Here is a 13,880-nt window from a genome sequence, read left to right as displayed (position 1 = left end):
CCTCAAAGCATTCATTTTCCCCTCAATCTCCAAAAGTTTCCATTTTCCTGAAAAAAGTCTTGGGGGTTTTTTTGGGTTTTTTTAACGTGTGTGTTCTCTCTAAAGTAACTGAACCCCACATTCAGCCCTCCAACACTAATAAACTTGGAGAGCTCCTATCAGTCCCCATGCTGCCAGCTTACCGGAGGTTTGCTGCTGCCAGCACTGGGACCAAGGCTGGGGAAGAAGGAGTTAAAAGGTTTGCACTGGGAGAGCAGCCCAACTGCCTGCAGAGGCTTAGATCCCACTCTTTCTTCACCAGTGTTTTGTGGCTGGGGAAGAGACAGCTCCGAATTCAGATGCCACTGTCTAGACCGAGGACAAAATTATACCCGACCGACCCGGTTCACCCTCTTGGAGAAAACGAGGACAAGCTGTCTTTGGGGCTGGGCAGGTTGCTTTTTACTTTTGTTTGCATGTTCGGGGCTTTGTGGTCCGAGACTTGCCCGGTTGTTCTTCCAGGCTGGTCACTCCAGGAGCACCCCTGCTAGCCAGGGGGTGCAGGGGCAGCCCAGGCCCCCGGGTGATGGGCGCTGGTGGGGCAAGGGATGGCTCCGTCCCTGCGTCCCATCCCTCGGCAGGTGGCTCTGTAGGGGAGGGCTGGCTGCTACTGCCATGGGACGCTCAGTCTGCACTGGGCGGGACTGGGGAGTACTGGGAACGTCGCCACGCAGGGGTGAGCTGTGGGTTCGGGGACGGAGGGAGCACAGGGCTGGATGTGGCTGAGGTAGGTCCCTACCTTCCTCCTAACTCCTTCTTCCAGGGCTGATCCGCTCATACCTGTGGGTGAGCAGTGCCTGGCTGGGCGAGGGACGCTCCGTCCCTGTGGGCACGAACAAAAGACGCGGCGGGACGGGGGATCGTGGTGGGCTGCTTTGGGGGGGCAAGAGGTCGAGCTGTGGCCAGGCTGAGCCTTGCTGTGGCCCAGACGGTCGAGGGGGCTGCATCCCAGCCTGGGGCACCGCATCCCCACGGAGCCGGTGGCAGCAGGGTGAGAGAAGCTGGAGCCGCTCCGTGTCCCGCGCTGGGCGCGCTCACCGGCAGCGCGGCTGCATCAGCCTGGAGGGGGGGTGTGCGGGGGCTGTGGGCTTTCGCCGAAGAAACAGTGGTGACCTGTTTTGTGTTTAAACGTGGCTGCTCCTGCCCCCTCTCCTGCAGAGCCCTCTTGAAGCCCCAGCGAGATCTCCACTGGCTGCGAGTGTTGCAGGTGGTCGAGTGGCACCTACCCCCAAAATGATGGAAAACAAAGTGTTTATGTCGTTTACGTTTTACAGCACGATCTTGATTTTAAAAATGTATGTTGTTGCCATCGTTACGGGACAAGTGAGACTCAGAAAGAAGGTAAGATCCAGCTTCCATTTCCTTCTCCCTTTCTGGCTTTTTTCCTTGGGGTTCTGTGTTTTTTCTTTCTTCTGTTACTCTTGTGAAGGCCAACAGAGTTTTCCTGAAGCAAGCTCCATTTTTTTTGACCTTCAGTTGAAAGCAAAACATGTTTCATAGCTGCAGCAGATATTTATCTCACTTCTCTTTGGTACTTTTTGTTTGTTTCTACCATCTGTAGCTTCATGTTTATAATTTCTGAATCCCAGTCTAAATAGTAATTTCAGATCTAAAATGCCATGCAGGTGAGCTGCTTCTGGAAAGAGTCTGTTTACACTTAATTTGCCATGTCTGGAAGAAGGAAGGGGAAAACAAAGTATTTAAGAGGAAATCGTTGCAATGTTTTTTTTTTCCTGCAGCTTAGCAGAAAGCCTTTTTCAGAGGCTGAATGGCTATGTGAATGCTCCAGGAGAGCAGGAAGTCGTGGGGAATAAAAACAATAGCTGGAGGAAATGGTTCTTGGACTCGGGGAAAATACAGGGAGGACTGGGAGCTCTAGCTGCTGTCAGGAGATGGGGTGAACTGGACCTTTTATCACCTGCAACCCAAATTGAACTTGTGGCAAAACTCAGCTGCTTGTAAAATCTGTTTTAAAGTATTTGAGGAGTTTCCGACTGCATCGGTAGAGTGGGAGGGAGAGATTTCTGCTCTCAGATAAAATACAAAGAGATACCTGTGTGCTGTAGCATCATTGTAACTGATGACTTGTCCTCTTCCCTTGTGTTTCTAAATGATGCTCCAACCCTAGGACTTGGCTTGTAACATGATTAAAGAAAGCACCAGGGTCCTTTTCAGGCTGCAAAGTGAAGCTGTTGCATGTAACCAAGTCCCTGAGGAACAGTTTCTGAGCATAGGTGGGGAGCTCATATAAGTAATTTTTATTTGTAAGTTTATTAGCGTAGGATCTGATTTCCCCAGGGCTGGTTTCAGTCACAGTATCACTGCCAAAAAGCCAGTGAGGGAATACTCTTTCTTGGTAGGGTAAACTAATCTGACAGTCCAGGTTATCTTTTGGATGCTGCATTCAGCGTCTGCAAGCTGTGTGCCAGCAGTGATCTCATTTGGTGGTTGAAAAAGTCTCATTTAAGTGGGTTTCATGGGGAGAAGTGGGCTGGGATCAGGAGCTCCCATGAAGCCCCCTGTTTGGGACTCAGCAGGCAGAGTTGTTTTTTTCAGAGGATAAGGAAACCCCTTGGGAGGTGCAGGGTTTAACCCCCAAGACCATGCACATGGAAGTGCAGTTGCTCTTGTGTTTGTGAAGGGTGGTGAGAAACTGGGGCAGGAAGAAATCTCCATAGGTCTTAAAGATTAGGGGCAAAGCTTCTACCTGTGAAGTTCCTGAAAACATTATAAGCATACATATTATGGGGATTCTCCCTTGCAGGCATTTGCAAACCCGGAGGATGCACTGCGCAACGGGGGGCTGCAGTACTACCGTGAAGACCCCGATGTGGAGCGGTGCCGCAGGCAAGTAGGCGGCGGTGCCGGCATTCCCACTGTGCTGCGAGGTGATCCCTGGCAGATGCTGGCAAAGAAGCAGTGGGAAGCTAAAGGGCTCATTATTTAATTACCTAGATGGGTTGAATGCCTGGAGCTCAGCTGTGTGACCCTGCACACTAGAGCAGTTTAATCTTTAATGGGAGCATGTTGTGTGCTGGAGCAAGGACACGGAGAAAGACCGAGGTTTGGGTCCAACAGCCTACTCTGATGCAATTAAACTAATTTTTAGATGCTCAAAGTCCCACAAGCCCCCAAGGTCTTGTCCCATACCCGCAACCAAAGGCTCCTCGTGCCCTGCCCCAACAGGACCCAAGCTCCCTGCACAGCTTGGAGAGGTAACTGTGTGACTGGTCCCAGTGCTATATGCAGCTGCCCTTTTTGTGCATTTGGGAAGAAGCTGGATGTGATTGCAATAACTTTTGCTTCCCTAACTGTGCAAAGTCTGAATCTTCCCCCTCTTCTGTGGGGCTCACAGTTCCTCAGGGGTAAAGCATGGGGTTATTCAGCCCCAGGCTTGGTTTGCCATCTCTCTTGCGCAGAAGGAGGTGCCCTGAGTGTTTGGCTGGATCACTGGTGACATGCAGGAAAGGGGCTGGAGCCATGCCCTGCTGTCAACTGAGACCTTGGCTGCCAGCTCTGCTGTGGGTGGGGAACTGTGCCGCTCGCCTCTCGCTGCCTGCAAGATTTGCTTTAAAAAACGTCCAGTGCCACCTAATCCCTGGGCTTCCAGAGGAAGGAGGGTGGCAAATGAGCTATTTCCTTCCTAGGAAAAAGAAAATCATCATAATAAAATAAACAATCAGAAAATCATTAAAAAAAAAATCTTCTTTAATTAGTCAGAAAAGACAAGCGTCCATAAAAATAAATAAATGGAGCTGCAGCAAAGACCTGGGGGAGGTCTGGGATCTGACTTGTGCAGTTAAAGCACTCTGAGTCGGTCCTTGCTGATCTGTTCACAGCCCTGGGGAAGACAGATTAAACCCAAGGTGTTTTCCCTGAACAAGGGTGTTGTTGGGTTTTCTTCACGGGTGTTACTGGGAGCGTAGCAGAGCCATGGCTGAGCTGCTGGGGTTATTGGGAGTGTAGCAGAGCCCGGCAGGGCAAAGGAGAGCAAGCAGCAGCCAGGAGGGAGGTTTCCCCCTTGGTGTTTAGAGAGGCCCCTGGCTGTGTCTCAGCTCTTGCCTTTCTCCTCCCTGTTATTCCGTTTGTCCTTCCAGCCCCGCTGAACCTCCAAGTCCCTGGGGCCGGGTTTAGACAGGGCTGCTGTGGGGTGAGGCGGTGGGGGTCCGGCAGCTGCCCTCTCCCAGCACAGCTGGCACCAAAGCAAACCATGCTTATCATCATGGTCCTGCCTGGACTGCAGAAGGGTTTTTTGGTGGTACCCGCAGAGGTGATGCAGGCCTGGGAGGGCAAGCAGGGCCCTGGGCTGGGAAAAAAAGGGGCTGTGACTGGGCAAGCCTGTCCACATGGGGTTGGCTCTTCCCAGGGACTGTCTGACCAGGAGAGGCAGAGGGTTTCCTGCAGCTCCCCTCCACTCTCCTGGGTTTGGCAAGGAATACGTCCCCTCTGTGTCCAGGCCGTGACCAGTTCATCCCCAGTGAGTTGTCCTGGCAATGCTGCTACAACAGCAGGACCTGTCTTAGTGTCTTTTCTAGGCCCATTCCTCCATGCTGTCCCAAAATCACACCCAGAGAGCAGCTGAAATAAGGTTTCCAGCAGGCTCCTTGCCATGTTCGTCCCCTCTCTACTTGGGGATGTGGCCTTTAATCTAGGGACTGCTCCCGATGGAGGTGCAAGAGGCAGGGAGGAGAAAGCTCCTTGCTCTCCTGCCTGTTATGGGGATAATGGGGTACTGAAAGCCCTTGGGGTAGCTCTTTTCTGGGTACAACAGGCTGTGCAGAGCCCCTTCATGCTTCAGCAAAGCTGTGGCTGGAAATGGCTCAGGTGCACTATTTACCCACAGGTGGCCTGGCCCTGCTGACCTGGTGCCTGGCCTGGGCTCTGGCACGGGAAGGGGGCAGTGAGAGACAGTGGTGGGGGCTGGCATTCAGCACACAGGTCATTTCATGTGATGTGGTGATGGGAACCAGCTGTTGGACCCAGAGCCTCTGCTCATGTCCCCATGCTTCGGCATCACAGTAAAGGGGAGGAGGCTGGGGCAAGCTGCGTGAGCAGAGCCCTTCCTGATGGCTCCTGCTCCATTGCTCAGAGACTGATCCTGCCTTTGGGAGCAGTCAGCCTCCAAAAACCTGGTCTCTTGGTGCTGAAAATTTCTGATGGAAAGAAACTTTTGGCAAACCTTGGCCTGAAGAAATCAATGTTTGGTGGGGCAATTGCCAGGGCGGGCACAGGGACATCTGCTCCATAGACCTGACTCCAGGGGCAGGAGAGAGGCCTTAAAACACAGCCCTCTTTCTTTTCCAAAGTCTGTTTTCAGCCAGGTCTATCACAGCCTGTGTCTGCACCAATGAGTTGTGACAGAGGGTCCTAAAACTTCCCAGACACTTCTCAGCTAGCACAGAAAAGCAGCACAGGCATCTTGGCCTTTGTTTCAGGGAAGAAATAACATTTTCTCTTGGCTTTGTGAGTCCTTAAACATGCTGGAGCACAGGAGTGGGGAAGCAAGGGCAGCTCTTATCAAGGCTTCGTCTCTGCCTCTCAAACTTCTGAGATAACAGGGAAAAGGCAAATGAGTCTTGTGATCAGGTCACTTTCGAGCCCAGATCCATCCCCACCGGCCAGGGCACAACCTGAGAGTCCCCACATTGAAGCATGGGGATGGGGCTCTGTGCTGCAGAAAGCATCTCTTGCTTTGCAAGGGAACAAAAGAAGGAGAGGGGCAGAGGCAGTGGGAGGGCAAGGGCAGGTCACTGCTTTGGGGACAGGTTTCCCTCCTTCAAAGGATAGTACCTTGGGGGAGGAGGGACACAGCCCACGCTCATAGCGTGATCGGATCCTGTTTCGGTAGTGGTGTGGGTGGTGGCAGGTGATGTGATACTCAGGCAGGCACATGTTCAACTGGAGTGCAGGTTCTGGCCCCATCAGTGCCGATGTGTCACAGGGGTGCAGGGGGCACTTGGGGTGCTCCTCCCCAGTCCCCTTTGGATGCACTTACAAGAGAGTGATGAAGCCACAAACCCTCCCATCCTGGGAGTTCCTGCTCTGGAAACTGTGGCCCGGAAACTGCCTTTTATTGTGTAACATGGCCACATCTGGGACCGTGCCGTGCTGGCACCGCACCAGCTTTGATTTTTTCGCAGCTTCGCAGGGTCTTTGTTTTTCTTTGTTTATTTAAAAGCTCTAATCCACAAGCTGTCATCTGTCATGGCAAAGGCAACCCAGTCACAGAGGGCAAGCTTCAGGAGTGCAGCATCCCAAGGGAGAGACACTGGGTGCAAAATCCTGTTGCCTGCATGTGTAGGGGGGATCTGAGTCTTTTGGGGCTGCGTCTACCCCACCCAATGGAAGAGAGAGCCAGAAGCACCCAGGGATGGGCACCGTGGCTAGAAGGGATAGGAGATAGCAGGGAGCCTGGTGGGAAGGAACAACGTTATCTCCCTTTTCAGGGCCCACCGCAATGACATGGAGAACATCTTTCCCTTCCTCTTCCTCGGAGCCATCTACTCTCTGCTGGATCCCAGTCCCACAGTGGCCAGGATCCACTTTTTCATCTTCTGTGTGGGGCGCATCATCCATACCATCGCCTACCTCCTGCAACTGAAGGCGCCTATGCGCTCTGTGGCCTACAGCGTGGCACAGCTGCCCTGCTTCTCCATGGCTCTGCAGATCCTCCTCGCCACCACCCCATACTGGTAGTGCCCAGTGAGACGGACCGAACAAACCCCTTTGTCCCGCACTCTGCTGCTTTCCTCGGCTGGACCGGGTGGTGCGTGAGAGTGTGTGTTTGTGTGGACACATGGTATGTTGCCAGGGAGGCCATCTGCACCCCAGTGGTGCTCAGTGCAGCCTCGATAAAGTCCCCATGTTACTGAAATTGGGCAGGGAAGTCACCAGAGGGAAGGGCCGCATCTGCCTGCAGAGTCAGAAGACGATGTGGAGGCAGGTTTCTCTTGCTTCTAAGGGTGAGAGGGGGAAAGCACCTGGACTACCCCTCGAGGAAGGGGTTAATTGAAAGAAAGGTTTTCTGCCCCAACTGCATTCGGAACTGGGAAGGGGAAGATGTGTCCTTTCCCCCTGGTCACACAGCAAGGGAAAACCATCAGGGTCCTGTGAAGTCTCTTGGTCAGCAGATGTGAGTAGTAGCAGAGGGGGGTTATAAAACAGCCGCTGTCCTCCTGCCCAGCCGTGTGGGTCTGTGGGCAGGGGGCTCTGTCACATTCCCTCTCCTGTGAGGACAGGAGGCAGGTGCCTGCCAGGCAGCATAACGTGAAAGTCGAAGTCTCAGGGGTGACGCTGTGAAGCCACTGAAGTGTTCAGTGCTCCCAGCGCTGCCTCATCTCACGCCATGGGACGCAGCTCCCTACCAGGGAGCCTCGCTGCCGGCAGGAGCCTGCCTGTCCCGGCAAGGATGCCACGCAGCCGGCATTCAGCAGGTCCTGGCCAGCAGCAGCTGTGGCTTTTCCATCTCACTCTCACTGTGGCAAGATGCAGAGGGACATGCCTGGAGCAGCCAGCAGGAATCACTTACCCTGTAGAGAGCTGAACACAAAGCTCTGGGACTTCTGGAAAGACTGAGATGCTCATACAAAATGGGGTCTGCAGTTTGAAGACAGACCTTTCTCCCAAGTGTGGTATCTGCGTTCACATGCTGCTGATGTGTGAGAATGCTCCCAGGACAACAGACTGGATTTCTCCCCCTCTGTAGCCTTTCTCTGGCCACAGAATGGCCATTAATATCTGGGGAATGTGCCGTGCCATGACCACTTTGGGAATGTTTTCTTTCAGCTGTTTCCTGCTGTACACTGCTGCCGAGTGGTGCGCAGCCTGGATTAGCTGGTGTTTGCAGAAAGCTCTGGAAATGAGTGGCTTTGAACCTCCCTGTGTGAGAATACCACTGCTCTGTGGTGTTGTCTGAAAGTTGTCATGTTGGAGAAGAGAGGCTGGGACCAGAGTATTGCAGGATGATAAACCCTTGTAAGCACCTCTGCTATGCAGCTGTCTCAAAGTGCCAAGGGCTGGTCCAGGCAACAGCAGCATGCAATGGAGCACCCCTACAGAGGACAAGGCAGGAGGAAGCCTCTGCTGTTCAGTGCCTCCTCCCTCCCTCTGAGGGTAATGCAGAGTTTTACTAAGATCATATGTGGAAACCAGAATGAGCAGAACACAGCACACCCTTCCACCTGCCCTAAGCACTAAAGGTGTTCCTTTAACCCTGCTGTCCTCAGGTGTGCTCTTACTGAGACCTCACTGAGTGTCTGAGTGCACAAAGCACAAACTGATGCTCTGAGACCTTGCCGAGCTCGGGTAGCGGCTTCTGTACCAGTAACTCCTGACCCCTGTGCATATGTGGCTTTAGGCTGTTGGTGATGTTTGAAGGAGAGTACTTTGCTCTCCCATGGGGGAACTGTGTGTGGAAGGTGGGCAGGACTGCAGCTTCAGCAGTTTGCTTTTGGCCACTTCTCATTTACATAGCCTCAACAGATGTCTGGGTAATATATACCCCTCTTAACAAGACTCTTCTGCCTCAAATGGTGCACAAGATCCTGAACCCCTGTACATTTCTCTGCTGCTGCACATGCATCCTGGTGGCAGGAAGCAAATATTCCCAATAAAAACAAATCATTGTGCTCTGATACATCCTTCCTTTGGGAGCAGCAGATGCAGCTGGGTAGCAGCTGGGTCCAACCCCAGCAGGATGGCTCCCCAGCTGCAAAGTGCTTTGCTAAACCCTGCTGCAGAGCCTGGAGTGCCCTGGAATTCCTAAAGAGACGTCCCTCTTCTCTGGACTCACCTGCTCTGCAGAGGAAGCTCTTTTACAGGTGTAATTTTTTTGTGCTGATCCTTTAAATTCAGCAAAGCTGAGACTTGGAAAGCAGTTCTGCTTTGGTTTTCCTTCCCAGAGTAGCAGGTTGCTACAAAGCTTGGTGTTCACCCAAACCTCCTCCATCCCAGCTTTCCCCAAAGCAGGCTAGCAATATAAAGTGCTTTGTCCCAGTAAGCTTTCTTCGCACCCTGCTTGCACTCAGCTGGGAGCTTCTTGCCTGTGGAGTCAAGCTGGTGCTTCAACCCTGGAAAGCTGGACAAGTTTAGGTAAGATGTGGTTGCTCTCTTCTCTGTGCCTATGACTTGCAAAGGAGCTGCCTGTATTTTTCAAGCTCAGCAGCCACCTCTTTTTGTGGGTAGGTTGTTGGGAAGCAAATGCCTCGTTTCTGCAGTTTTCTCCTGTTTTCTTAAACTGATGGTGTTTGGGAAGTGCTGCCCCATCGGTGTCTACATTAGCTGGTTGAGATGGATAAAATGGCTCAACTTGGTAGTTTTTCCTTTCCCCTATGCTTTCTGCTTTCAAATAAGAAAGGTAATGGCTTTATAAAATGGACTCCTTCCAATACATGTTGCTGTGGCTAGAGATCTAGCTGGGACTGAAATTTTTGGCATGGAAAGGAAGAAATGGGGCTGCAGAACCTCCCCAGTCCCCAGAGCTGCCAGCTCCTTCAGCCTCTTCTAAACTGCCTGTTCGGTGCCTGAGGCTGATGCCCTGGTCGGGGAAGCCAAGGTTACATGCAGAGCTCTGCTTTCTTCTTTTTGATTAAAAATAAATAAACCCTGCTGTACTGGCAGCAGGGAAAAGCTTGGGAACACAAACTCTCCTGGCTCCAAAAAAAAAACAAACCAAAAAAAAACAAAAAAAAAAAAACGAACAGAAAAAGCACACGAGGCAAACTTCAGGCAGGCCTAACCATTGTGCTTATTTTGAAATGCTGTGGGGGTTTGAGGGAGGCAGGACAGAGCCTGGTCTCGGCTGACTGGTCAGCCCAAGCCCCATCGGGCTGAGGTGTTTGGAGCTGCTGGCCCTCCCCTGGGCACAGCCAGTGGTGTTTGCCAGTCTGGGGCAAGTGATGAGCATCCCATGCCTTTTCCCAAATAATATGCTAACGCCCAGAGCTCCCAGCTTTCTGCTGTGGCATCGGTGTGGGGGAAGGGTGCACCCAGAGCCTCGTGCAGCCCTGTGAGAGCGAGGATGGTGGCTGCATTTGCCAGTCTGTGGGGTTTGGTGTGTGCATTGTGTGTGCTAACAATCTGGTTTTCACACCTGGCTCAAACCTGAAATTGTAACACTGCAAAACCCACCTGGGACTGCAGAACAACAGTGTTTGGTGCTTAAATATTTGAGTAGGACTCACCCTGCCAGTACATGTCTTCCCTCTGCCCTGCTGAGCCCAAGGTGTCTGGTTGTGGGGAAAAAGTGCGCAGAGACCCAGCGCAAGCCCCTTCACACATGCCTCCAGCCCTGGGATGCTGCTGACCCCTTTCTCACCTGCCTGTGCTGCTTTCCAGGTCCCTCTGGTTCATCCAGACCTTCTCCTGGTGTGATCTGGAACCAAGATCCCCGCTGGGTATCTCTACTGTGACACAGGTCACTCTCTCTGCCCTCCGAAAATCTGTTTCTCCTAACAGACATGGGGCTCTCCCATCTTGTGCTGTAGGGTTTTGCCATGCAGATCCCCTGGAGGAACTGGGATCCCTGTGACATCTAGGGAAAGCAAGTTAGTTGCCTGGAAAGGATAGCGATGTTTCCCTGCTCCTCTGGCATACACGAGGGTGAAGCTGGCACAAGGAAAACTTTATCCACCGGGATTTTTCCTGCCTGGCTCTGGAGTTGAGCTGTGAGATGTCCCGTTTGCGACGTGGATGCCATGCGGGTGCCAGCCCCAGCTGCGGGCAGAGAAGAAGGAGCCTGACGGGGTGGGTGGGTGTCCCTGGCCCCATTTGGGGCGGGGTGTGGAGCAGCGCAGCACGATGGGGGGCTCAGCCCCGCACCCCAGACCCCGCCGGCTTCCGCGGGCCGCGCCGTGCTCCCCCGCGCGGGGCTGCAGCGCCCTCGTGTGGCTGCGCGCGCCCCCAGGGCCACCCTGTGCCACGGGGGCTCCCTCCCACGGGGACCCCCGCCCGGGTGCTGGCTGGCCAGGGAGCTGCGGGCAGGCCCCGGGGGGTGCTTGAGGTGTTCGACGTGGAGGGACGGGTGGGTGGACGGACGGTGGGTGCCGTTCCTTGGGGAGTGCCTTGAGGAGGAGGCTCGTGTCTGCTCCTGGGCCCGTCGGCCTCTCTAGAGCCAGCTGACTTGATGCTCTGCCTCGCTCCCGGCCACGCTGTGTGTCTGCATGCAGTGATTCTTCCTTGCACGCAAACTTCCTTTGTAACACTCACTACAAAGGAAACCTTTGCTTCCTCCCTTCTTCCCAAATTGTTAGTTACACCCTCAGCAGATAGCTACCATCCAGCTTCTGAAAAGCTTTCCTGCTGCCTTAGGTTGCTCCCTTTTGGGGGTTTGGAAAGAAGCAGCAGTGAGCAAAATACCAGCTGCTGGGAGGAGATGCCCCTTCCAAACGGAGCGTCGAGCCCCATGACCATTGCACCACCCGGGGCAGGAGGGTCTCAGCTGCTGGGAGACGACATGTTACTGTTGTTTGTACATACATTTCTGCAGCTCAGAGGTGGTGTTGGCAGGACTGGGAGGGTCTCTGGACCTTCCTGTTGGCACCAGAGGGAGAAGGGCTCAGCGCAAGGGTGGTGGGAGAGGAGAATGCTCCAATCTCTAAGATGTCTGTGTAATTCATTCTGATGGGGATAACCAGGCTGGCATCCCTTTGAGCTGGAAAATGTGAGCTCTGTTTTGTCTTGCTGTCGTGGCAGCCGATGTTGATGACAATACAAAATTGTTCTCATTAAAATATTGTGGAGGCAAACTTCAGCTTTTCATCAGTCAGAAAGCCATGCACAAGTGCTGGGCTGTGGGGTCAGAAACAAGCTGAGACTTGCCCTTTGGGAGTCAGCTGGTTGAAACCAACAGCTTCGAGGAAGGAAACGCAATTTGCAAATAATGTTCTTCCAACCTTCCCCCACCTGAAGTTGTGCTGTATGGAAGGAGACCAGCCCTCCTGCAGAAACTAGATCTGGTGATGGATGTGTCCGTGACAGACTGGTTCCTAGGAGGAAAAAACCTCATGTGCTGGAAGAGAAAGAGAGGCAGCACAATGCCTTTGACGTCCTCTTCATTGACGTCCCTCTCCTGTGGACTACAGACCCTGCCAGGTGAGCTGCAGCTCTTCATGCCTGTCTGTCTCCTGGTTTGCAGTAGTCCATCAGCTCCTGGGAGCCAGTGAACCATGAGTTGAGAACTTCTGCTCTAGTGGGAGCTGAGCTGAAGCTGGGACAGTTCAGGCAGGAAATAAGTGACATATTTCCAGCAGCTAACAGTAATGAGTCACTGGAAGAATCTGCCCTGGGATCTGTGAGCTCTTCACTTTCAAGGGTCTTTTGACTCAGGGCTGGATGCCCTCCAAAGGATGCTCTGCATTGGCCACATGCTGAGGACATGAGGATGCTGCTTGGGTGATATTCCCAGCCTGAGAGCAGGCAGGAGGCTGGACAAATAACCTTAATGATCTACAAGTCACTTATAGAATGAATTATAAAGTGGTAGCAGAGCAGTACGATAGGGATGGTTAAGCTGCTGGTGGGCAGGACCATGGCTGCTGCAACAGGCCAGCATGGCTTTGTGGGCTGCACGTCCCACAGATCAGATCTGTAAACAGTGTGTGGGGTGCCCTGAGGCCCAGCAGCCAGTCATGGTTCTGTGCACTAGCACAGTTCCAGGCACGGGGACAAGATCACTGTGTCTGTCCATGGAGTTGCCCACTGCTCCTGTGATGGCACAAGGAGCTCTGCGGCTGCATTGTGGAGAAGTCATGCTCCTTTCAAACCTTTCATTGTATGGCCATCCCCAGGGTTTCTCTCCTAGAACTGAAAACAGGATGGAAAGACAGGAAAGCTCAGGCCGTTAGCGGGCTTGGGATGATGTCTAGAGCAGGGACTTGCTCCCCTTCTACTGAGCGTGCACTGAAGTGCTGGGATGAAACAGGATGAGCCTTGTTCCTCTCTGGGGAAAGCTGGGATGTGTTGCTGTAGGGGTCCTTCCTCAGCCTTGCAGTCCCATGGGATCCATGTGCCACAAAGACTATGGTGGTGGGGGACACGGGGCTTGCTGCTGGGAGGGAGCTGATCCTGTGGTCTCTCGTGGAGCTGAGGTCCTCAGGGTGTATGGAAGAGAGCTGTTCCCCCCCTGGCTGTGTAGGGGGCATTGGGGGTGGCTTGAGGAGGAGGTGACACAGCCATCCTGTAAACAATACCATGGGAGCTGCTTTGAGAGGAGCCTGCTGCAGTTCAGCAGGCTAAGGCAGGTAAAAGAAACAAGGCAAACCCAGGGTGTCCTTTCTCCACCCAGCCTTCCCCACTCCTGGAAGTCAGCAGGGTAGCAGCTTTCTGCACAGGCAGTTGAATCTGCCATTTTGCACCGGCACAGACCCACACACCATTAACTCTCTGACACTCTCTGAATATACTTTATACCTTTGGTCTCTGCAATATCTTGGGGTGATGAATTTCAGACTCTAGTTGTGCTGTGAGTTTCTACAACAGCCATGAGGATGTTTCCTGCCTTGGTTTCTAATCCTTTCCTAGCAGTCCCAGCCACTTGACTCGCTGCTTTTCAGCCTGTGTGCATACTGGGCAGTCTCCCCAGGCACATCTTCACACCTCTCAGCACTGAATTACCTCTGCTGCTTTATAGCTCAGCACCATGAGGTCCTGGAACTCTTTTCAGCTTTGGCTACCTTTACTCTTTGGTTTTTCCTTTGCCTGACTACTGCTTCCCCCTGCTTTTGGGTGCTCTGTGACTGCCCTGACCTGTGAGCCTTTGCTCCCTGGGAAGCACTCTGCAATCTAAGAGCAGATGATTTATTCCTACCCTTTTGTTTCTTATCTTTTAGCTAGTTGCCTATGCA

General features: G+C 53.1%; 1 protein-coding gene across 3 annotated transcripts; it reads left to right on the top strand.

Annotated features, from left to right (window-relative positions):
• Positions 1 to 293: 293 nt before the first annotated feature.
• Positions 294 to 8,666, top strand: PTGES (prostaglandin E synthase). 3 transcript variants are annotated; one of them, XM_056352825.1, is made up of 4 exons: positions 294 to 429; positions 1,198 to 1,380; positions 2,804 to 2,886; positions 6,486 to 8,666. In XM_056352825.1, the coding sequence occupies exons 2-4, from the start codon at positions 1,273 to 1,275 to the stop codon at positions 6,733 to 6,735; spliced, it is 441 nt and encodes a 146-aa protein (XP_056208800.1). In that variant the 5' UTR covers positions 294 to 429; positions 1,198 to 1,272; the 3' UTR covers positions 6,736 to 8,666. The 3 variants fall into 3 exon arrangements, with proteins under 3 accessions (XP_056208800.1, XP_056208799.1, XP_056208798.1); XM_056352824.1 differs by having other exon boundaries at positions 294 to 433; XM_056352823.1 differs by lacking the exon at positions 294 to 429 and adding an exon at positions 484 to 766.
• The last annotated feature ends 5,214 nt before the right edge of the window (positions 8,667 to 13,880 follow it).

Source organism: Falco biarmicus, chromosome 9 (assembly GCF_023638135.1).
Source record: "Falco biarmicus isolate bFalBia1 chromosome 9, bFalBia1.pri, whole genome shotgun sequence".
In the NCBI taxonomy this organism is placed as follows: domain Eukaryota; kingdom Metazoa; phylum Chordata; class Aves; order Falconiformes; family Falconidae; genus Falco; species Falco biarmicus.
The sequence above is the reverse complement of the archived record's forward strand: the minus strand, read 5'-3'. Positions and strand labels throughout refer to the sequence as shown.

Excerpts from the sequence above, each read along its gene's own strand:
- PTGES (XM_056352823.1), top strand. The coding sequence starts at position 566 with ATGGGCGCTGGTGGGGCAAGGGATGGCTCCGTCCCTGCGTCCCATCCC. Across the intron at positions 767-1,197 it reads CAGGGCTGGATGTGGCTGAG|AGCCCTCTTGAAGCCCCAGC; the intron begins GTAGGTCCCTAC and ends CCTCTCCTGCAG. Across the intron at positions 2,887-6,485 it reads GATGTGGAGCGGTGCCGCAG|GGCCCACCGCAATGACATGG; the intron begins GCAAGTAGGCGG and ends CTCCCTTTTCAG.